This window comes from Crotalus tigris, unplaced genomic scaffold (assembly GCF_016545835.1).
Source record: "Crotalus tigris isolate CLP2741 ecotype Arizona unplaced genomic scaffold, ASM1654583v1 scf7180000018556.678853, whole genome shotgun sequence".
Taxonomy (NCBI): domain Eukaryota; kingdom Metazoa; phylum Chordata; class Lepidosauria; order Squamata; family Viperidae; genus Crotalus; species Crotalus tigris.
The window spans coordinates 271,387-296,589 of NW_024097075.1; the positions used below are offsets into that span (position 1 = coordinate 271,387).

General features: G+C 35.1%; 1 protein-coding gene and 1 long non-coding RNA gene across 6 annotated transcripts in view; one reads left to right on the forward strand and one right to left on the reverse strand.

The window, feature by feature from the left end:
- RBM20 (RNA binding motif protein 20) overlaps positions 1-18,457 on the forward strand; it is an 83,208-nt gene extending 64,751 nt beyond the window's left edge. For all 5 annotated transcript variants that reach the window (XM_039354519.1, XM_039354523.1, XM_039354521.1 and 2 more), the window contains exons 6-13: positions 250-393; positions 1,107-1,238; positions 3,424-3,503; positions 4,522-5,251; positions 6,744-7,377; positions 8,880-8,999; positions 10,859-10,980; positions 17,705-18,457. In XM_039354519.1, the coding sequence (XP_039210453.1) occupies positions 250-393; positions 1,107-1,238; positions 3,424-3,503; positions 4,522-5,251; positions 6,744-7,377; positions 8,880-8,999; positions 10,859-10,980; positions 17,705-17,815 (2,073 nt within the window). In that variant the 3' untranslated portion in view covers positions 17,816-18,457. The remainder of the gene's footprint in view (positions 1-249; positions 394-1,106; positions 1,239-3,423; positions 3,504-4,521; positions 5,252-6,743; positions 7,378-8,879; positions 9,000-10,858; positions 10,981-17,704) is intronic.
- LOC120313035 lies at positions 1,245-25,143 on the reverse strand. The gene is made up of 3 exons (XR_005558012.1): positions 24,998-25,143; positions 13,032-13,062; positions 1,245-1,766 (listed from the first exon to the last, which is right to left on the reverse strand). It is a non-coding gene; the product is annotated as an uncharacterized LOC120313035 (long non-coding RNA).
- Positions 25,144-25,203: the final 60 nt, after the last annotated feature.

Sequence of the window (25,203 nt, forward strand, 5' to 3'; positions counted from 1 at the left end):
AAAATGTTATTTATATATAGGCAATCTTTCAATATGTTATGTTACACAATTAAATGACAGTATTAATTTTTAACAGACTCTTGGGCTACAATAAAAGGGAGATTATATGGACAAGTATTTGAGATTTTGAAAATATCAGCTCTGTACAAACTCAGCGAAGGATAAGAAGTGTGACTTCAAATGTGTATGTTTACCTGGCGGTTGTTTTACAATTGTTTCTGCTTCTAAATTTATTTTTAATAATTTCAGGTTCTACAAAGGAAATGTGTCCCAGGTCGTGTAGTACACATCTGTAATCTTCCCGAAGGAAGTTGTACAGAGAATGATGTAATCAACCTTGGACTTCCCTTCGGAAAAGTCACTAATTATATTCTCATGAAATCTACCAATCAGGTATTTTTTTTTTTACTTAAAGAAAAGTAAATACGTGAACATTTTGCTTAACTTTTGCACATTCTATAAAAAATGGTTAGGAACTCTGATGACTTATCTTGGAGTTGACAGGATTTGGAGTTGTAGAGGAAACAAGGTCTCTTTCTGCTTAGGAAAGTATACCATGAACATCCTTTTGTGTGTTATGTTCAGTATACTTGAAGAGATCCAACAAGGTTCCTTTGCTAGGACTGTTGCGACTCTCTGTGTGTAATAGAGAAACAGAGACAAGTAAGGTAGCTAGTAAACACTAACAAAGCCTCAATCTTTTCCCTTCCTCCCTCTTTCTTTTCATTCAACTGTTTTCCTGGTTTGCAGAATATCTGTCAACCTACCTACTTACCTTCTGCAACTGATTATTTATCGTGATATCTTCTTTTCCTCTAGAATTGAAGATATTAGCCTCCTGTAATTTTCTGCAACTAAAATTATACCAGACTATTCCATTCGGAATAGTATACTGTATATACTGTATTATATATATATATATTTATGTATGCATGTATGTATGTATATATGTGTAAATATGTGTGTGTGTTTATGAATATGTTGAAATAATTTAGAAAAATTACATTTTAAAAATATAAACTTAATATACTATTGTAGTTTTTGGATTTGTCTTCTGTGTACATACTAAATAGCTAAACTCTAAACAATTTTTTGAATGATCACAGGCTTTTTTAGAGATGGCCTATACCGAAGCAGCTCAGGCTATGGTAGAATATTATAAAGAGAAACCTGCAATGATAAATGATGATAAGTTACTCATAAGAATGTCTAAAAGATACAAAGAACTTCAACTAAAGGTAATATCATTGTTTGTCATGTCATTCTGTTAATCTGGCTGCTCAGAAATGGTCTTCAACTGCACATTTTGGTTTACAGATAAAATTTAAACATTTATCTTCTTTTTCTGAAACCATCTACTGTAGTGATTGATATGTATATGCATTGTTCATTGATGGGGCCTATTTCCTGTTCAATTTGTTTAAATAAACCAAATGATGCAAACAAAATTTGTAAATCATGACTTCTTTTAATGTTTCTTTTCATTTGGTCTTTGACTTATTATGTGATTGACCAAGCAATTACATATTCCCCATAATTCAGAATACAAAACCCACCAAGTTTCCTTACTAACCTATGAAATATTTTTTTAAAAAAAATAAAAAAAAATTGGAGCCTTTTTTCTTAAAGGACCATTTCTACAGAACAGTTTATTGAATTGGCTTTGTAGAGTGGGGGATTCACTGTGGAATAGATTTCTGATGCCTTCTTCATCTTCCTCTCTTCTTCTGTGATCCTTCCCATAGATTGTCTTATTGCAATCGCTTCTAGAGAAAAGAGCACACAGCACATTGTTGAGATAGATTTTTCATGCTTTCCTTTTCTTCTCTTCCATATCTCTGTACTAAAGATAAGTAATTCCATACCCATCCCTACATGGAGACAAGGCGATGTTGTGTCCTGATACCTTGTCTCTTCCAAAAATAATCACAAGTATATTTTATTATTTTCCCCCTTCAAATATTCCTCGTTGTTTGGTAGATTTGGATAGTCAGTGATACGTTATATGCTCAGAGCTGAGAAGTTCAGATGACGTCTTTGACTAAGAACTTTAAGAAAGGATATCAGTATTTTATTTTAATTCTGGTGACTCTCTCTTTTAATTAGGAACAAAATTAGGAACATAGTCTGGAATTAAATACACTGTCTATATATATATATATGTATGTATGTATGTATATGTATATATACATATGTATGTATGTATATGTATATATATTTTAACAAAAAACTGTAATGAGACCCCAGAGAGCCCCTCCCACTGGCAAGCTGGAGCAATTTTTTAGTAATAGTTCCTGTGATTTTTTGCAAAGTTGCTTACACATGTGTCATCCAGTCATTAGTTTTATTATAGTTCATGCCACAATGTATATTGAGAATTGCAGCAGCATTTCCATTCATAAGAAAAATTAAACTGAAGAGTATTCTATATGCAATATGAAAAAAATTATAAGAAAATGAAATTTATTATAAAGGATTAATTGATGAGTGCCATATTTACCAAGGGGAAGGCAGATAATCTACTAGCAGTAAGAGATTGGTTATTAAGAAAAAGTTGCTTACTTAAAAATGAAAAGAAAACCTAGAGGAGAGAAGAATGGATGAATAGTAAAACAAAAAGAGCAGTCATAATAATTTGAATGAAGCTAATTGATTTTATGGAATGGAGTTGATGAATACTAAACGGAAGTGAAGATGCAGAACGGAAGTGAAGGTGCGTGCCAAGAAGCCTCTTTGTGCCTCATTGCTGGGCCAGGCTGAGGGTGGGTTTCATACTATGAAGGGCTTTGCCCTGCCCCTCATGTGTCATTGCACTTTACATCTCTTACCAATGGACATTCCATACCCAGCCGTAGTTGTAAATTGAGGAATACCTGTACACATCAACAAGGAATTAACTGAAAAGTACAACCAATTTGATTGTTTACGATGAAAACTGGAAAGAATTCATGAAGGATGCAGTGGTGAGGATAGGCCAGTGATGGCAAACCTTTTAGAGACCGAGTGCCCAAAAACCACTCTGTCCCCCGTCCTGCCCCGCTGCTCCACCCCCGGCCTGCCCACCCCATCTTGTAGGACCACCCACCGCCTTCACGGCCTGTCACAGATCGCCCAGTGGCCCTGCAGTGCCATGGCAGCCACACCTTCCACCCGCACCCTGCAGCATCATCTGCAGGGTGCGGCCCATGCCTGGGGGTGACTCTCCTCTGGGGGGGCTGCTGGTGAGGGGGCCACGAGGGGAGGTGGGGCTGGGACGACAGTGCACATGCCCACAGAAAGGGCTCCGAGTGCCGTCTCTGGCACGCGTGTCATAGGTTCGCCACCACTGGGATAGGCCATTAACTACATATGCTAGCCAACGTTATTTTTAAGAATGTTAAAATATACATTTATTTACAGTTGCATTATGTTTATTTTGCTTAGAAACCAGGAAAGAATGTGGCAACAATAATCCAAAATATTCATTCTCAAAGAGAAAGAGATATGTTGAGAGAAGGAGACAGGTATTTTTTCATATTGATATTGTTCTAATTTTTGTGTTGTATGGAAAAATAATGTGATTTCAGTAGAGGAGAAACTATTACTGGTCCTTCCAAATAATTTGGAAACAAGCTACAAATTTTAGAAAAAAAAATTCATGCAAGACAGACTTTCAAATATAAGACTAATAGTTCCTTACAGTTTGAGGTTTTCTCCCATCTGAATAATAATGATATGTTATAAATACTGTTTGCTTTGTTTAAAAAATATCACTTTTATTCTGCATGGATTGCTTATATCTACCTAATAAAAGCAGTCCATGTAGGATAAAGGAAGAAGCAGTTTTCCCCAACTTTTCTTGCAAAAAGTCACTTTGTTACTCCTTGTCTTTCCTGCTTCTGGAAAGTGTGGAACAGCTGAGCTATTCTTGCAGATGCTCCAGTAGTGAAGATCTTGGCCAGCCTTTTTGCAAAGGGGGAAGATATCAGCAGCCAAGACACGGATAGCGATGGCCAGAAATGGAGGGGTGTAGCATAGAGAGGCAGAGATGGGAAAATAGCTTTGCTTCAGGATCAGAGGCCTTGGGATCATCCCATCTTTGCCTTAGGAATCAAGATAGATAAGAGATCTAAATATCCTTTTCCTGAATAAATATCTAATATTCACCACCAGAGCTGTTTAATTATATAAACCCAATTTATATTATTACTGTTAGCACTAGTATTGAGTTTCATCTTGACAGTGCTGTAATAGTTTTAGCATTTATTCAATTCTTAGACATATGGTGAATTTTTCCTGACCTAATAATATATTAACATTTTACGCTGGTTTCTGCTCCTCTAACTACATATACAGTTTATGATACAAACCACATGCCAAATATTATTATTCTAAGGCAAGCTTGATATTCAATATTATTGACAATTTGAAATGTATATACTACTTCTGAAAATAGATAACCATAAAATAGCTGTAGACCTTAAGTAGCACCTGATTTATTTATGCTTATATGCAACATGCCACTCTTTTCCTGTGCTGTAGATATGGACTGGAAAGGCCTCGTTCCCGCAGCCCGATAAACTGCTCACTTTCCCCAAGATCACGGACTCCAAGCTTCACTTCCTGTAGTTCCCCCCGTAGCCCATTAAGCACAAACCGAACAGAGTGGGGAAATGGAAGAGAGCCATGGGATCAGTTTCCTTATTCTCAGAGAGAGGAAGATAAAGAATTATTGCCTTGGAGAGAGAATGTGGAAGAGAAAAGAGATAGGAATGACATGTGGACTCATGAAAGAAAACATTATTTACGGCACCTGGACTTGGAAGAGCATGTTGAAGCAACCCGAGGGCACAAAGAAAAATATTTAAGAGGGGGTTCACCCAGTGGAAAAGGGGCTTATCTTTCGCCTGTGTATAAGATGAGAGAAGAAGATTGTTACAGAAAATCATCTAAGCAAAAGTCTGATAAATATCAAAATCAAACACTGGATGTTGCTTTGAAGGGCAAAAGAAAGGAAGAGACAAGATCGAGAGAACATAAACATTCTCATTGTGAAGCCACAGCTAAGGAGGAAATGTCAGAACAAAAATCCATCATGATGCCTGACACTATCAGGCAAAAGCAAAGCGATAAAGACAAATTAAAAGACAATGCTAAAAAGGCAGAGAACATGACACCTGGTATAGCTGAAAGAAATAATGTAAAGAAAGGAAAAGGTATAGCCGAAAGAAATAATGTAAAGAAAGGAAAAGAAAATGGAAATGAAAATGAGGTAATAAGTACTATAAACTATCATGAATATAAAAATAATTATTTTAATTCATTATTATTAACATTAATTATGAAAGAACTTCAGTTGTTTTATAGACAAAACAACCACAAAAATCTTGCTAACAACATTTATTTTGTTTAATTAGGCTACATTTATTTCTGCAAGCTCAGTAAGTACTCAAGCTAAACAACAACAAAAATAACAAAAATGTTGTGGTATATTATAACTATATACTACTAAACTCTCTGTCTATAACCTTTAACTAGATGAAATGGTACATGATAGGGCAAAATCTTTTGAATCAAGGTAACTCAAATGGGCCGACTTACAAACACATCCAAAATCCAGAATTATGGCTCTTATGGAATTGAAATTGGCAGATTTTATATAAAATGGTTCAGGAATTCAGTTGTTACTGCTTAGCACAACTTGCATACAGAGAAGAGTACTAAATGAGAATTTTTAGGAAGGTACAGGAAGTACAGGCAGACAAGACCATCTATAAGAAATTCTTTACAAGTATTATTTTTTTTTCTCAAATAATCTGTTATTTAAGATTAGGCCAAATTCTCCCTTAAGCCGTTCTCTTATCATTTCACAAAAAAGAACTTGAGGGAAAAATTCTTTCTTTCTTAAAAGATTTCTCAGTTTGTAAATAGACATAAAATGCTCCCTATATAGCTTGAGACCTTTCCCCAGGATGGAAGGTGGTACCTGAGTAAATAGCTTTTTTTTGAACTTACGTATTGAATACCTTCTCCTCCAAATTTGGTCTACTCTTTACATTAATATCATTTAAATACCTGTAAAGTTTATTTAATGCTGTTTACATTTTAAGACGTGTTTTGATGCACTATATACTCATTATTATTACTTTTGTATTCTATTTTATGATATGGTTTGAAAATTTTGTTAAACAAAATGTAAGTATTATTACTACATAAATCCATAATTATTTATTTATTAGCAAATATAAATAAATATTATTTATCATGGCATTTGAGTCAATGTAGATAAATATTAATATTATTTCTTATGGTTATTCATGCAAGTTAATATATGAAGGCCATAGTAGGTGGCATTGAACCAGATTTTTTTTTAAGTCTAGTATAGTTATCCCAAAGATGCTTTTTTACGAGGCAACTGGACTTTCTTGTTTTTCTTTGAAGATGTTTTGCTTCTCGAAATGTCTTCAAAGAAAAACAAAAAAGTCCAGTTGCCTCATGAAAAAGCATCTTTGGGATAACTATGACTTGGATGACTGAGAATCTGCATAGACATTTATCTAGTATAGGAACTAATCTGGGTCCAGATAGTGACATGCGTGTGCCTTCTTGAGGTCCTGAATGAAGCACAGGATATAAATCTAATAAATAAGTAATAAAGTAATAAAGACAGCGATCATGATTTATTCTTAAAAACAATTTGTAATAAGCAGTCTGTATGTTTATTTATTGTAATGTTCTTAATAAAATTTGCCTTTTCGTTGAAGGACTGGGAGAGCGGAAGTGACATGGAAGCGGAAACTTGGTATCCAACCAATATGGAAGAGCTTGTAACTGTTGATGAGGTAGGAGAGGATGATCTTATTATGGAACCCGATATAACTGAACTTGAAGAAATAGTAACTGTAGGTCAGGAAGAGGAAGAATGTTCCCTAAGGAGTACCTTAGTTGCTGGATTGGAAGTAAAGAATGAACACAGTTTATTAAGTACAAAGGAAGACAAATCTGATATATTGGAAGCCACCATAGAATCAGAGAAAGAAAATGCAGATGTAAGTGGCTCTGAAGGTAATAATACAGTGACTAAAGTAACCCATCTAAACTCTGATACTGAAGATAAACCAGATGAATTGCATGAAATTAGATCTGAAGAGCATTCAGATCATCATGATAATGACAGAAAAATAGATGAAAGTTCTAATTTTCAGTTAAAACTGGAGACGCAGTACATATCTTCAGATCCTTCAAAGGAACAATCCTTCCAGCAGAGTGACAAACTTGTAGATGATTATAAAGAGATAGAAACTCTGGAAATCAGGAATAATGAAGATAAGGATATCCTAGCAAAAAAATCTCAAGAAGAAAGAAACAATGGAAGTGAGGAAAAGCCAAAGACTCAAGGTATGTTGTACCTTTTTCCTTATTTTTACATAAGCAATACATTTAAGTTTACTGTATTTCAATACAAATGTGTGTTACTCAAAGATTTTAACTTTCCGGGCAATGAGTTAGATTGATGAACTGATTGTCAACATTAAATCACATCAAATATTATCAAGGATATTATGTAAACGTTTAGCAAATACTCTTGAAGAGTTATCTTGTTATGACCTCTTCTAGGTTCCTACAATTTGAAACATTAGAATGCTATCTTAGATTACTTAGAATTGTCAATGTGAAGAATAATTATTCTTCATTTATGACGTTGATTTTTTTTAGGGATCTCATGAAGCAGGTTGCTGTGAAATGGATTTCTGGATTCTCACATTTCATTTTAAACAGGATATCTGGGGAGATAAGAGCCTCTACCTGTTTGCTTGGTCCTTACTCAATCTAGCTAATTAAGTCAACCAATTTGCAACTGAATCCATGGTTCCTGGAGGTGATTAATGACTTTGTGAGTGAGGGAATTGCTTTCTTGAAGGCAGTTACTTAACTTTTACTGAAAAAACCCTTCATAAATCAGCAAGAATGGTTTAATTATATCCTCTCATCATTTAGCGATCACAATTCATTTCTTAAATTAGAAGTGAAATGGTCACTAAGCAAACAAGTGACTGAAAGAGAGATCCAACAAGGATTACTGGTTGTTGCTATCTCATTTAGATAAAGTTTTCAAGTACAACTACATCAGTGTTACTCTTACTTTGGCGTGCATTGTTGTCAGGTTCATGAAACTGGATTGGAAGTGTGCCCATTGGTTGCAAAATTATTATTTAAAAAAATACTGTCATATTTATAGTCACTAAACAAAGTAGCCATTAAATGAGGCTATATATACACCACTATCAAATATTCCATTATTTGCTAATGTGATAGAGAATTAGAAGTAATTGGATTTAAATGATTATCTGGCTCAATTTCAGTCAGGCTTTCACCAGTTTGTGTTATTGATATTGCTTTGATCATACTATTCAATACCATTGATTATAGAAACCTTCTAAGTAATCTATCTGGACAAGGAATTGTGAGAACAATTTTAATGTAGTTCCAGTGTATTTGTTGTGACAGTTCTACAGTTGTTCAGTTTTGCCTTTATATTTTAAGGATATTTTTGTTTGCTAGAAAATAATTTGATAGAAGTGTCCTATGGGAACTTTTTATTTAATAGGATAATATTCCAGAATATTTTATCACTAGGGTGTAACTGCACTTTGTGCTTTAGGATCATTGTGCTTTAAGATATTTGCAATATTACAATTTCCAAAATACTGGAATGTAACAATTTAACAATTTCACCTAAATTCTTAAGAAAAAGTAGATGGAACAATGCATAGTAATTTTGGAGAATATCACATGAAAGAATCCCTGAGTGATCTAGAAAATATTTTGTAGGTAGTGTTCTAGGCTTAGGTGTATGTTAAGAAACTACTTTTATTCAAAATGTTCCTCTGTTTTTAAAGCAAATTGTAGGTATACAGAAATAAAAACTCCTGATCTCCCAGAAGTTGAATCAAAAAAGTTGTATTTTTCACCATCGTGGGAACAAGATGATGTATTTACGGAGCTCAACATTCCACTAGGTTTGTCTGATTAGAAGTGATTCACATACAATGTTACTTTTTACAGTATCTTTATCTTACAGAACAATGTATCTTGAGTTTATTCAGAGACGTTTTCTACCTTAAGAACAATATTTAAAACTCCAGATTCAAAAAAATACTGTGGTTAGACAGAATCTGAAAAATCACAGCTGTCCAGATGTTCAATATGTAGTGTCATGTATCTGATTCTGAACAGACTTAGGTTTCATTAATCAAGATGAGTGATGTCAACAGCATGAATCAATTTCCTTTAATGAAACCAAGAGAAATCAGTTGATTTTTGCTAATTAAATTCAGGGAGGCAGCCTGCTGCAAGTGAGTGAATAAACAAAATATAAACAATTATTTTTGCTTAGATGTTAGGATGGATAAAAATGATAATGAAGATAATGATACATATATGGAAATTGTGATAATCAAGGAGAGGAAAGATGAGAACTTCAACTTTCTGCATATTATATATTTAAACTGAAATGTTAAAAACTGAATTGGAATCACCAATCATGGTAAAGTAAATAGGATTAAATGTATGGATGAATGGTACTGACTGGATTTTATTATTAGCTGCAGACATCATACTAGGAGCCCAAAACAAGAGCAAACTTTTAAGGAATCTCAACAAAAAAAACCAAAAGGAGAGAAAAATATTGAAAGAACTGAACGCTCACTTTAAAATGTTAAGTCACCATGTGTTTGATTGATTATTTAACTGCTGCCGTTTCCATCTGTTTCCCCAAGTCAGAGCTATAAAAGAGAAAGAATTCCAGAATGAAAGGAAATGGAAATTCTCACTTCTTTTTTCCCTTCCATTCTTTAGAAACAGAGGATATTATTTATTTATTTATTTTCAACTGTAAGTCTTCCTTCTAATATTTGGATTTAAAACCCTTTTTTCTCTAAAAGGAACAAAAATAGACAAGGAATGAAAATGAGTAATATGCTTTGTCCAGATCTTTTTTTAAGAAATGCAGGTCTGGCATGTGGAATCTTCTTCCTCTAATCTTATAAATTGATCAAATAAAAAATAACATCAAATATTTACATATTTCTATAGTTCTTTTATTGATGCAAATGGCTCAAATGTTCTATGTTGAATTTAAACATGTAATAATTGGAAGATGAAAATAATTAGATAGTATGTTTACTCACTGAATAATTAGACATGGAAACATGAAAAAAGTTACTATTAGGTTTTCTGTGAAATGGTATCGGCTATGCTATATAGATAGTCCTCGAACTGTGACCACAATTGAGCCCAAAATTTCTGTTGTTAAGTGAGTTTTGTCCCATTTTATGACATTTCTTGCTTCAGTTGTTAAGTGAATCACTATGATTGGTAAGTGAATCTGACAAGCAAAATCAATGGGGAAGCCAGACAGTCATAAAAGGGGATCCCATGACCTTGGGACACAGCAATGGTCATAAATATGAGTCAGTTGCCAATCATCTGAATTTTGATCACATGATCATGGGGTGCTGCAAAGATTGTAACTGTGAAAAACAGTCATAAGTCACATTTTTCAGTACTGTTGTAACTTTGAACGGTCACTAAATGAACTGTTGTAAGTTGAGGACTACCTGTAGTTCATTAGGATCCAATGGATAATAATGAACTAGAGAAAAGCTCCCTGCAAATGGGCTGTAGCACAACTCTGAAAGCTCGGAAGACGAAACCTCTGGTCTCGGTGATTGTCCAGACTGGATCTTACAATATTATCCTAGGACACATATTCATAACAATTCATTATTCAAATTGACAACATGCATTCAGCATTTTTTTCTCCTATGCATGTTTTTTAAATTTTTTCCTAATTATTATAATTCATTTTTTTTTATAGGTGTGGAATTTGTTGTTCCCAGAACTGGCTACTACTGCAAACTTTGTGGACTTTTCTACACAAATGAAGATGCAGCAAAAATTCATCATTGTAGAAGTACTGTTCACTATAAAAATCTGCAGGTAATAAAATAAAATTATTATTTTATTCAGATTATTAAATTATCCAAACTACTGATAGTATATGGAAGATCTTTAGCCTGAAAATGTATTCTACTGTGGTACATGCATCATCATTGTTCTTCATTGCAGCGTTGTGTCTCCCCGCCCAGTTCAGTTTTATCATAGTAGTGGTGGACTAGGACAGTGGTTCTCAACCTTTTTAATGCGCCGACCCCCAACCGGTCGTAAGTCGAGGACTACTCAACCGGTCGTAAGTCGAGGACTACTCAACGGGTGCAGCACCGTTTGCAGAATAAAAGGGAGTAGCACAGCTAAGGAAAAGGGAAAAAATGGCGGACTGCGTTGTTTGGCGACCCCCGTGAAATGGTTGTTCGACCCCAAATGGGGTCCCGACCCACAGGTTGAGAACCATTGGACTAGGAAGAGTATTTTAGAAAGCACATAGTAGAACAGAAAACTGCATGAACTTGGGTGTAAATTATATTACTTTAGTAACATACAATCTCTTTAGGTTTGTAGAGGTTAGGTAGTTAAATACCAAAGTCATTATCAAATCTCTTGAGGAAGAAAATGATAACTATGCTGAATCATTTACCAAATAAAATAAAAGTAGAAGCCCCAAAGAAATTCCCAGAGAAGGCAATATGACTGGTAGCCAGCAGATTAATACCACGAGGCACCAAATTGGTTGCAGCTTCTGAACCATAAAAAATACTGTTTGGTCTCAGGGCATGATCTGAATTGTCTGAATTGGTTAGGAGACAACATCAGACTGAACTGTCACTGTTTCATTTAGTAACAGACAGTGAAGTAAAACTGTCTGTCACTAAATGAAACAGTGTCAGTGAAGTAAAACTTAGATTTTCACAGTGAAGTACAACAGCTTTTTTATGTAATACTTTCTTGCAACAAGAAGCTTCGTATGATACTTAAAACCAATCATCCCATCAATTCCTCTCTATATATAATAGTTCTAGCAATAGAAGCAGCCGACTTTGCATTTTCTAATTCAGTTTCAGAAAACCAAACATTACTTTCACTTGAATTCATGGTTCACAACTGTAGCAGTAAAGTTCGTAGATTGCCTTCACTTTTTTTTCTTAAATGGGCATTAAAAAATACTAATAATAGGTTTTTATTACAATAAGCAGAGCTATGTATGCCTTCAAGTTCCAGGGGTCTTCACAATACTATGCTGTAGTTATTTCTCCCCTCTCTTATCTTGCAAACCAGAGTAACCACTCTGCTGTGCAAAGGAACAATAGATATCCTGCCTCTATTAAAGGTAGAATGGGAAGTTTACTCCTGTAATTTCACAACTTGAAGCAAAACAGTATCTTCAGACTGATTCTTCATCCCATTGATTTCAAGTGTTCTCACCTCTAATAGCTATTAGTTTACGTGACTGATGTGAAGGACATATACATGAATCTGGACAAACTATCACCAGTGCCTTCATTTATTAATGGAGAGTATCTGTTTCAGTTCAAGATGCTTCTCTTTGATCTTTCAACTCCAGCAAAAGAGTATTAAAATGCAACAGGGTTGTGTAAGTCCACTTAATACTTTCAAGTGAGATAAGTTTTTCATTACTTTAGTAATTACCTTCTGGCAGCTCCTTCAAAGGAAGTAGTTGCTAATGCCAGAGCTATATTAGATCTAGCCTGCTTGCACTTTTGTGTCAACCAATTTGTTCCCACTTCCTGAGATTTTTGGAACTTATGGTGGATTCTGCAGTATTTTTTTTCCAGCAGGCAAGATTACCTCACACTCTGTCTTGGCATTTTAGTCTACAGCAATAGTATCTGCTTGCATCCTCCAGAGTCTGCTGGGTTATGTGGCCACTTTAAACTTGCAGTAGATCACATTGAAGTTTTCCCAAGCGAATTAGCACCTCTTCACTTCAACCCTCTATTTATAACATCCACAAACACAAGGTAGTATTACGTCCTGATATCCAGTTTCTTCCTCAGGTTGTTCCTTTTTCTTCATTTTATGAAGAAAAAATACTAATTTACCAGGTTTTTTTCAAGTCATATACTGCTACTTACCCTCAGAGCTTTGAAGAATGTTGTCCTTCATCTACATGTCCATCATGTAATAAAATAAAATAAAACAAATTTAGGAAGGTATACAAAACAGGGACTTGAAAATACCAAGAATACTAGACAACTGTAACCTATCAGGACATCATTTCAGAGTTATTTCTTTTGCTACTAGTACACTCCCATGTGCTTTTCCTGACTCTTGCCCTGCCTCCTTCACATTCCTGCACACTCTCCCTGACTCATACCCTCATGCACATTCCCTAATCTATGCTCCATCCTCACAGACCCTTCCTGGCTCTTGTCACACCTCTTGGACATCCTCCCCAACCTACACCATCGGGCATCTTCCTGGACCTGTGCCATGCCTCTCATGCACTTCTGTTTACTCTCCTGAACCTTGCCATGTCTCTTGCTATCAACTCACTCACTCCCCCAACTGGCAGCACATCCACTTATTTGTCTACTGACCACGGACTAGCAATTTCCTGCCAGCTTCTCCACTGACTTGTGGGAAGTTGGCAGGGAATGTTGGAAATGACAATCAAGTGATTGTGGGAGTGCACATCACTGAAGCAGACACAATTTTTCCAAATTTCAATCCCACAGGTGTCATGGCTTCCAATTTTTGAGGCAATATTTAAGTTAGTTCATTTGAGATATGTTGATTCAAAGATTGTTGCCTTATGATGCACTATTTTGCGCGGCTGAATGTTACAAACAATTAGATACAAGAGTTTTAGTAATATATAGACATCATTATTCAGTGTTGTGTTTTTCTGTTTTGAATGACTTGCGTCCAGAAGTTGTGGGTGCTCCAACAGGGAGGATTTTAAGAAGAGATTGGACAAGCATTTGTGTGAAATGGTATAGGGTTTCCTGCCTCAGCAAGGGGTTGGACTAGAAGACCTTCAAGGTCCCTTCCAACTCTGTTATTCTGTTGTTCTGAACAAATTGTGTTTTGTATAAAAGAAGTTGTAAAATTTAAAAAAGTGAAGCTAGTAGAAAGAAGGCAAAAATGCTTTTTTTTTTGCACTTTCAAATGTACTTTTCCATGGCATATTGAAGCTCATATTATCATTTTCATATGTTATGAGAATGGTGGACATGCCATAGTTCTCAGTTAAATCTAAAATGAACTAATTAGAATACTGTTTCTTAAACTTTGCAAGTCCACCAAGCAATTTGGATCACAAACAGCCCCTTATAAGGAATACCTGTCTGTTTCAATCAATTGGTCAATGAAAGGAAGATCGAAATGAAACATGCTTTAATAATACACTTTTCCCCTTTAACCTCTCAACTTTAAAAATATAATGGGATGTATAAGAATGCAATCTGGAATATCATTTATGAATTTTAGAATCAGTCTGACAATGAGTCTGTTTCAATATTTGGTCTCCATTGTAGTGAGTGCTGAAAACCCTCTTTTACAATGCTAAAGAAAAAGATAGTAGGATTTCCGGTGCCTTCTCACTTAAAAACATACACTCTTTTTAAACAATGATTTTTCCCAGTTATTTCAGAATGTTTGATGCGGGCCTCAAAAATGTTCTTGACAAGATAAAAGCAATAAGGCACACATAGGTTAGGAAGCACAAAGCTAAATGCTAAAATACTTCAGTTCTCTAGTTGCAAATCTGAAGAATTTTTACATATTGTATCATTAGAGATCAAAAGAAGATTGTCACCCCACCTTGGCTTCTCTTTAGAGCAAGAAGTGAGATGATGTACACAGCATGGTGTAATAAGCCATGCATAAGCTTAAATGAAAAAGGAGATGGGAACAGGTGAAAAGCTTGCCTTTAAGATTCTTGGTGTTCCTTTAGCATAGCCACTAAATCTAAGACCAAAGCAGTTTTACATAGCTGGTTAAATGTGGCATGTGCTTATTAAGATCTGGACATATTAATGGTTTTAGTAAACCTAAGCAACAGATGAATCTGTTTTTAAGAGTGTGAAGTAAATGGCATTGCTTTGGCCGGGCTTCTTTACAAGAAGGACTAAGAGTATCAGTTTCTTGTAGGTGTGTTGTACATGTATGCACATCTACTGAATTTAACTTCTCACTAAGTACACAGCTGTTCCAAAGGCTCTACTTTACACCAGTAGTATTGCCTTGCCATTTGCCCCTCACCCAGATCTTGCTTTAAAGAGTCTTCAAAACCTGGCTCTGCTCCCAGGCCTTAGACTAGGATGAGCTGCAAGTCCCTTGGGTGTTATATGGCCCTGTTTAGAGGCTGACATATGCATTCAACAAACAAATAAATAAATAAGGAAGCAAGCACCAGGACTGAGTAGTTCCTGAAGGGTGAAGAGGGATCATACTAAAAAATAAGAGAGATGACACTACGTAAAGGCCCATTCATGGCTGTTGCTTTTCTTTTGATCAGCAATTTTATATAAGTGAGTTGAGAACTTTCCCAAAAAATCAGATGAAACACTTTCTGTTCACTATAGATTTGGAGCTGTTTTCAGCACAGGTTACAGGTAGTCCTCAATTTATAACAATTGGGACTGCAAAATTTGTCATTAGGGGTACAGTTGTTAAGTGAGGCATCATGTGACTGCACCCAATTTTTACAATCTTTTTTGCCATAGTTGTTAAGTGAAACATCACATGACTGTCATTTGCCCTCTTCCCAGCAGGTTTCCCTATTGACTTTGCTTGTTGGAGGCCAGGGAAAGTTTCCAATAGTGATTAGGTGACTGCAGGACATTGCAACTATCATAAGTACAAGCTGTTTGCCAAAGGTTTAGATCATGATCATGCAACCATGGTGTCACTGAGATAGTCGTAAGGCTGAGGATCAGTTGTAAGTCACTTTTTTCAGTGCTATTGTAACTTCAAATAATTACTAATGAATGGTTGTAAGTTGAGAATTACTTGTATAGACATTACTTGTCCTCCCTTCCTATTAATTTTCTTTAAATATTGTAAATTTATTATTTTGATTAAGTCTTGCTTATATTTTTCTTTCATATTTTGCATTGTGAGTAGAGAAAAATCCTAGGTATATATAAAAGTGAAACTAAATCTGCACTTAATATATAATTTTAAAGCATTCCTAAGTACTCTTTCAACAATACTGATTCAAAAGAGGTTTAAGAATTACATGAAACAACCACCAACTTTTTAGTAGATAGATTCAAATCATTCTTCTCCAGGGAATATTTTACATTATTTAGCCTAAGAGAAGTTCATTACAGGTCGACCTCGAGATACAACTGGCTGTTGTATACAACTTAATAGCTTTCTGAAGTTATGACAGACCTCCCCTCAAAGTTACATATAACCTTTTTTTCAAACTAATGGCAGCTGCAGCACTCCATCGTCATTCGCCCTTACACTGACCACAGGGACACTGCAGTGCCCCTTGCTGCTCTCCCCAACATCCTGCTCTAATGGGACCCTCCAGTGCTTGAGTCTCCTCCCCATGCCTCCTGGAAACAGCCACCGTTTTCAGCACTGGCACACACAATTCCTGGCAGAAATGGTGGCAGCTGCTTTCAGAGCTTTCTGCTCTGATCAGCTGGCCATTGTGAGACTGCAAACTCTCCTAAGCTTTGGGGAAGCCAGCCGCCTACATGCAAAGGTGACAATTTCAGGATGAGCTTCCCCAAAACTTTCCCTTGCTTTGATCCCATCTCTCCTGCAAAAAGCTACATTTCTTCAATAAAGAAAATACAAAAAGCTGTGAAGGACAGAATTGTTGATCTTTCTCCTCCTCCCCATTAAGGTGCTGAAACTAAACTCTCTGGCCTCTGCCCTCCAAGCTCAATCCCTTTTAACCATTTAATTTGCTAAATTTGCTGGATGCCAGGAAAAAGGGCGACAAAATCTATGTATTATTTACCTCGGTCAGTCACTGCCAGACTGAACAGTAGAGGAAAGGAAGGAAGCAAACAAATAAAACCTTTCTATAGCTTGTTTGCCTTGAAGAGCTCAAGAAAAAGTTCAGCTCTAAAGAAAAAGCGGTTAAAGCACAAATGTGCACCAAACAGCTATGGCAGAAGCTGGATCCTCAAGGAAATTAGACAGGTAGTAAAAAACTTTCCAAAGTTTTCCATGCTGGATGGCAGGCCTCCCCGAGCCTACCCCATCCATGAGATATCCCATGTTTGTTTAATGATCCATTCATTCATTTAATGGTGGCATCAAGGAGATTGGGTGTGTGTATGTGTTAAAGAAGGCTGTCACACATGATTGCCACTACTTGCAACCGTAATGAGCAGGCTCTATTACAGTCATTATGTCAAGGACTACCTGTGATCCTACTATTAAGCAATTTTAGCGCAAATTGTAACTTTTTCATCATTGCAAAGCACATTATCAAAATTATATTGCACAAGGATTTCTTAGTAACTCATGCTAGTAATTGGAAGCATTTTGAATTTTTGCTTTGAGTTTGGAAAAAAAGTGCTAAGTTGTGTTAAACATATCCGCACATGCTCACCATAACATCACTAGTTAAAGAGTAAACCGAGCAAGACTGGCAAAGAAGAGAAGCTGAGGTGAGTTGATATATGTATAGTCATGCTGTCACTGGGACTAATTATTAGGTTTGTACTTCTTTTTTGATCCCCTGGCATTATAAACGCTTATATGGAAATACATCATGTATTTAAGGCAATTTAAATGTTAATTATTGTAAAAGCAGTTTCTTTGTCCCACATAGAAATACCTATCACAGCTTGCAGAAGAGAATCTGAAGATGAATGAAAAAGAAAACAGCTCAGCCCAAGATGATACTGGAATTGTCCCTCACTTCGAGGAGAAAAGGCTATGATTTTTTTTTTATCAGGTTTGTAACTTGCTGATTTGTTTGCTGTTCTCAATGATGCACCTTTAGTTTGCACTTTAGCGAAGAAAGGAAATCATTATTAGCTTTTTCTGGCAGCGACACTGAGAGCACCATTAAAAATATAATCCCTGCAATATAATAAAGCACAAGTGACCTATCTATAAGTAGTAGCATCCATTTTTCCATAATGGATACTGTTCTTTCTAAATCAGAATTCTCAGGGATTTTTCTCCATGTTACTTGTGTTACAACCTCAGCTGGTCCATGAATGAGGATTATTTGGAAAAAGAAACGATCTGAATGAAAACTTTGCATTAGTACTTTTGTTCAATGACCATGCTCAGTAATATGCTACAGCTTACATTACATAGCGGATGGTCCTTGACCTACAACCATTTGTTTGTGACTGTTCAAAGTCACTGAATGGCACTGAAAAAAGTGACTTGACTGGTCTTCAGACTTACGACCATCATAGCATCACATGGTTATGTAACAAACTTCAAGTACTTGGCAACTGGCATGTATTTATGACAGTTGTAGCATCCTTGATCATGTGTTCACCATTTGTGACCTTTCTAGCCAGCTTCCAACAAACAGTCAGTGGGGAAGCTAGATTCACTTAATGACCACATGATTCACTTAACTGCAGTGATTTGATTAACAGCTGTGACCAAAAAGATTGTAAAATTGGGCATGAATCACTTAATAACTACCTTGCTTAACAATGGCAATTCTGGTCCAAACTGTAGTTGTAAGTCAAGGACTTTATGTACAGTAAGATATTATGTTATTGCTGATAATACTGTTTCTTTTGGGACAGCACTGTCCTTGTCTGGTATAAGGTAGTTCGTGATATATATTTTCAAAGAGAGTTTTCATTTGTACTGAAATGGACAGAATTAGAGAAATCCTTTTATTTTCAATTCGTGAACATATGTAGCACTCTAAATTTTTCTAAGGAAAAGTCTAGCATACTATGACTCATGTTTTCCCTGCTAGTCTTATTTTCTATTTTCTTCCATGTTTCTTAAAGCTAATTTCTTTTAAAGCCATTGTTTGCTAAATCCTAATATATTTGCACAGGAATACAATAATACTTCTAGATGAGAAGCTGTTCAAAAGCCTATCTATGCTGCTGTAAGGGCCATGATGGGACTGGCACATACAAAACACACATTTTTAATTACTTCAGTAAATCAATCATATTTTAACAAATCAAGTGTTCTGATATGAATCAACTAAATATTACAGCCTCATTAGAACTGTCTTAAAATTTAATATTCATAAATTTTACATTAATTATATAACTGCCCAACACATTGTTTGTGTGTGAAAACTTCATACAGATTTCACCACATAAAGCATGTATTTATTTGCTTAAGTGGATACAATAACTGCTGGTAACTGCCATCATAAAAAGATACTATAAAATACACTAGATAACAGTTCCTGAACCATGCTGAAAGAGCAAGTATAATTGTTCTAGAGCCTTGTTTAGATAGTTTAAAAAATACAGAAAATATGTAATGGAGTTATTCCACCATTTGCTACTTTTAAAATTGTCTAATTATCCCATGAAATCTTATTTTTTTATTATAATTTAAAAAATCTGTAGTTTCAAGATCTCCCAGTCAAAATCTGATTTTATTATCTGTTTCATTATCATTTTTTTCTTAGTTGCAAGGCAGAGGAACCAATATTTTCATTTCTTTTATTTTTAATAAGTCTGTGCCATTAAAGAATTAATTAAATATCCACATTCCTGTCTCAACTTTAATATAATAACAGACACAACACATTTCAGAATCATAAACTAACGACACTTGAGATCCTAGCCTTTGGCTTGACATTGTAAAATAAAAGCATGCATATTCTTAAAGCACATGCCACATTTCTTCTATTTCAGTAATACTGGTTAGTTAAAACATTTTATCCAAAGTTTAAAACTATCTAAGGCAGCTGACAAAATATTAAAATAAGGAATAATAACAAGGAGAACTAATATATCTCTATTTCTGGTATTACAGAAAAGGCACAGTTGGTCTGTAGGGGGAACATAACTATATTTATGTTGTTTTAACGTAAATCTTAGAGAAAACAATCTCACAGACAGGGAAGAATGCATAGTCCAGCACAAGGTAAAAAGATGAGGGAATGCTTATGCAACCAAAATGGCAATCTTGCTTTGGAATTGTTACACTAGAAACCTGAAATTTAAAAAGACTTGCTTTCCCCCCTGCTTTATTCTGTACAATTGTATTTATGAGAGAGAGGGAGGGGGACGGGGACGGGGGGAGGCACGCACAGGGTAGCTTGAAGAGAATCCAAAGACTTTATTATAAGTATGTAAAAAGTTTCCTAATTTATAAACAATTGCAAAATATTTGAAATATTTTAAAATCTTTAGGTCTTGCAACACCTTGTCTCAGCCTATTACTTTTTATGGTTTCATATCACATACCTTTCATTTTAAAGCTAAGGAATCTAAGCCCTGAGGCATAAAACTTGACAATTTTTTTACTGACTGCAACTCATATTTAGCATTAGGCTTTCAGGGTTTCTATGTCAAGTCTGGTGTATTGAAAGATACTTGAACTGGACCAGATGTTATTATTTATTAATCATATAGTCTTGTTTAATTACTGGCTTGTAAACATTTGAGATGTGTCAGAGGTTTAACCAGGAAGCAGCACACATTTTTATTGTCTATGTATCTTGATCTATTGATGCAATTGATTTCAAATTGCATTTGTAAAAATAAATGAATGATTGTAATAAAGATAATTTTTAATGACTGGTGAGCTTTGGTATCCACAACAACCTTCTTCTGGTCTCCTGTTCATGTGCAGCCTTTATTAAGCTTTCAATAACTCTGACAAATGCTTGGATTGGCTGTGTCCAGACTACATGCGCAAAAGAACTCTGGACTGGCGTTTAAACTTCAACATGAAATCATAATCAACTATAATTAAATGCTAGCTTTTGTGTGTCAGCTGGAGTGATGATAGTTGTGATTTATGTAGAAATGGTCTGATGTGGTATAATTTTTCTCTTGATTTTAGACTGGAGGTAGGCATCTGGATGATTTCATGTTCTGTTTCAACCTTCCTGTATTTACACCAATTCTAAATAAGGAAAAACAATTTACTGGCAGAATGTTTTACTAATAGCTGGTGCTTTTTTTCTTAAAAAAAAAAAGTGCGGGAACTCTCATCTTGTTAATATTTTATTTATATAATTTTATTTATATATTTATTTATATAATTAAACGTATATATTAAATTCTTAACATAAATTATATTTTAATGACAGAAAGAAAATGGATTGAAAAAAGTAGATGCAAAAGTAACATTAGATAAACAGCACTGGAGCTGTCACCAAAAGCACCCTAAAAATTACTTGTAGGAGGAGGAAAACCAAATCTCAGTAATATTGTTAATTGTTTTTGTAGAAAGCTTGAATCACGCTGTTGTTACTTCCAAATAAATTCACCATTTAAATTATGTTCTTGTCCCAAAGGTTAAAGGCTTAGTTTAAAGCATTACTAGAAGACAATTCCATTTTTCTGTTTTAAATTTAGCATTTCTGAAGGGTCCTTGGTGCTCTCTGAGCTTGTTTGTTTTCTTGCAGACCTTTCATTACCCAAACTAGGTAACATCATCAGCATATCTGTTGTGAATGGTCTGCCCCCTACTGATTAGTTCATTTATTACAGGAACAGTATACACATTTTAATTTTTCTTTGAACATATATAAAAAAATATCAGTAATGTATTGTTTTACACAGCCCAGTAATTAAATTACCATTTTAAATAATTCAGTCAGTGCCAATTTATAATAAATGGCTATGTATTCAGTAAAGGATTACTGATTTAGAGACTGATGCTCATTATATGCAGGTATGCGTTAAATTGTGTACAGTCAAACATTTAATATTTCTGTATTCTGGGTTTTAGATTTGTGGAAATCGTTTGTTCCCCTTTTGCATCTTTTTTAAAGATAAACATTTTGAAATTATTGTGCATATTGTAAGCATTTCAAACTTTTGTATAGTTTTAAATTTTAACACCACATTGCTACCCAAACCACCTTTATATTAAACCAGTTGTACTGTTACATATAGTTAATGTGGATATTCTTAAGTCATACCTTTTATCATTTCCCTCTTTTATCACATTAAAAAACACACTTTGTCCAAAATATTTGGGGACTTCTGTAATTGCCCCAAAAGCTTTTGTGGGCTGTATATGGCCTTGGGCTCCAGATTTTTACATCTGCTCTAGAATCTCTGCCTAACAGCGTATATGTGAGTTCTGGTAGTATCTTTATTTATTCAGCGGCTATTTTTTCTGCTCACAAAAAGTCTCTCTCTCTCTCCAACAAAGTTACTAACTTATCAACTGCAGTGATTTACTTAACAACTGAGGCAAGAAAGGTCATAAATTGGGCAAAAAACTCATTTAACAAAGCCTCAACAACATAAATGTTGGGCTCAATTGTGGTTGTGATAAAGGAATACAGGACTGCCTGTATTCCTTTCAGAGCAAGCAGCATTTTTAACAACACATAAAAAGAATAACATATATGAAGCCAGAAAAATAAAACACATCAATAAGAAAAAAGAATATTGCTACACCAAAACCACTCCCTCTACTTTTCCATACCCTTCTTTCTTTGTGAAGCATCCTTGTTTCTACCACATCCAGGAAGTAATTTATTCCCTTTCTCATTTTTTTCCTTTTCCTTTTTTGAGACTCTTTGTTAACTCCATCTAACTTTTTGTCAGTCTTCCTCTTCCTTTTAAAGCCATGCACTCTTTTTTATATATTTAGTGTGTGATTTATATTCATTCATTATATAACCAAACCATCTCACATATTTTTCATGCTGGTCATTCAATTTTGTATTCAATACACATTCATTCAGTAACCAGTCATTCTTCACCCCATTTTTCTTCTTTTATTACATTCTTATACTGTATATCCCAGTCCAAGATTTAGTTTACTTGTAAATTTTTCCTTACATATCCAACTCTCATTTTCAGAATAGAAGGAAGCACATATACACAGCCATTTTTTGCTTCTTTAACAAACATTAATTCTTCACAATAAATCACATATTACTAGTATATCCCCAAATAGCTCTAAGGACAGCCCATGTGTTTCTTATACGTTTATCCATAGACAACCAAAGAGATGTTGCCTTATTCTCTAAGCCAGCATTTCTTAACCTTAGCAACTTAAGATGTCAGATCCTCAACTCCCAGAATTTCCCTACCAGCAAGCTGATACTCCATTTATTCTTACACACGCTTTACTATTATCACAGACTGCTATTACTGTATTTAGCAGTCAACCTTGCATTTCCTATTTGTGCAAAAGGTTCCATAATTCAGGCCGATTCGCTTTTTCCCTTTTTCTGAATCTGTAGTCATATAGTCACCTTTCTTTCTTATATCCATGCACTTCTCAAATGTTCAGAGACAAAAATCTGCTCTGCTCTGAAGCCTCTGCTTCAGGTTGGGGAAAAGAAATTGACATGATTTCAGCTATAGTTGGCAACACTACATTGAGAAGAGATGGAAATGGTCCACTGCACATAATTATTGGGCATATTTCTAATTTTATCTAGTCCTTTGGGGGGGAAATTGTTTTAAATGGATCTGATTTTCAGGAAAATGTGAGGATCTCCATAATCCCTGCTGGGCATTCTAACTGTTGCTTATTTTCATCTCTTGCACCCTTACTGTCATAACTCAGCCAAACACAGTTAACAAAGCATTCTCTTTACATTTTGCATTCACATTTGCTCTCTTTCTCTTTGTATAGAACAGGGGTATCAAACTGCTGGCCCGTGGGCTGGATGCGTCAGGCCGAAACCACGCCCACCCTATTGCCAGCAATGGAAAAAAAGTCGTGATACATTGTGACACGTCATGTGATGTTGCGAATTTGACACCCCTGGTATAGAAGAACAATAATGACATTTTTCCATTAGTCAATCTTTGATGCAATCTTCACACATAAGTTACACATCTACATTTCTTTAGTGTTTTCATTAAGTTATGCTTTTCTTATTTATTTCATTATTATCATCACCAGCAAATAGGACCATAGATAATGCTTTAACTACCCATCATGGCTTTGTTAATCCAGACTTTAGCCTAGATTACCCATGCCACATACATGAGTGCAATACTTGTCAACTCTGATACATTTTGATCTTGTGGCTATTATACCACAAGCACAAAGTTCAGTTTTACCCCAAACATGTTCACATATCACCAGAAACTAGTTTAGACCTCATCCTACCAGCTTTGTAGGAGAAGCAATGGCAGAATCTGGGGACAGGGTTAAAAGAGGGATTATCCTAGAATCCCTATATAGCCACAAGCAAACTAAGTCCAACCCCTCCCCTTTGAATTCCATTGACCCTTATCTAACTCCAAGCAGGTCTGTTAATTGATAAGATTCCTATACAAAGGCATAAGTAGTAATAAATCTGTTTAAACAAGATCTTCACATGTGGACCTGATCTTTCATGCTTGACAAATTTAGAGGTAAGTCACGAATGTGTGCATACACACAAAAATTATTTATATACTTATTAATAGAAAAAATTGGGGCTGGTATCCTTAGGTTTAGCTGGTAATAAACAGTGCATTGCACAGGGTGTATTTGTAATTTCTTTCTGCCTTTTAGGGGAAGATAGTTTAAAATTTAAGAATATCTGTTTTCAGGAAAATATAGCAAAATACACAACGAAAAGAAGGGAAAAAAGGATTGGGAAGAAGTAAATGAGCAAATTTAGTGTGGAGCCACTCATGCTGCTGCATAAAGAAGCTACATAAAATAGAGAGACAGTTTGGTCTAATGGTTAAGGCACCGGGCTAGAAACCAGGAAATGGTGAATTTTGGTCTCAACTCAAATTGCCTCATACGGTTGTTGTTGTGGGGACAATAGGAAGAGAAAGGAATATTTGGTATATTCACTATGTTGAGTTATTTGTATATTAAAAAATGATAATAATTTTAAAATCTATAAAATACACAATTCATACCTCTGTGCCAGAGTGAGAATGAAGTTTTAAAATACATATTCTGAAAAAATATACAGTATTAATGAGCTGATCATGAAGAGCCCATTTCCTCTAAATTCTAAACTTACCTGACTTGCTGGATGAGCCCAAGAGATTTTACTGCCTGAGGCAGAGAACAGAATGCTCTCCTGCTCTGTTTTACTTTGGCTGCATTACACACCCATAGTTAACAATCATGTTGACTTAATTAATCCAATTTTCTTGGTTCACATAACTTCTTCACACGATTCATACATATTGATTCTGTTGTACAGGTTGGAATATTCCAGAGTTT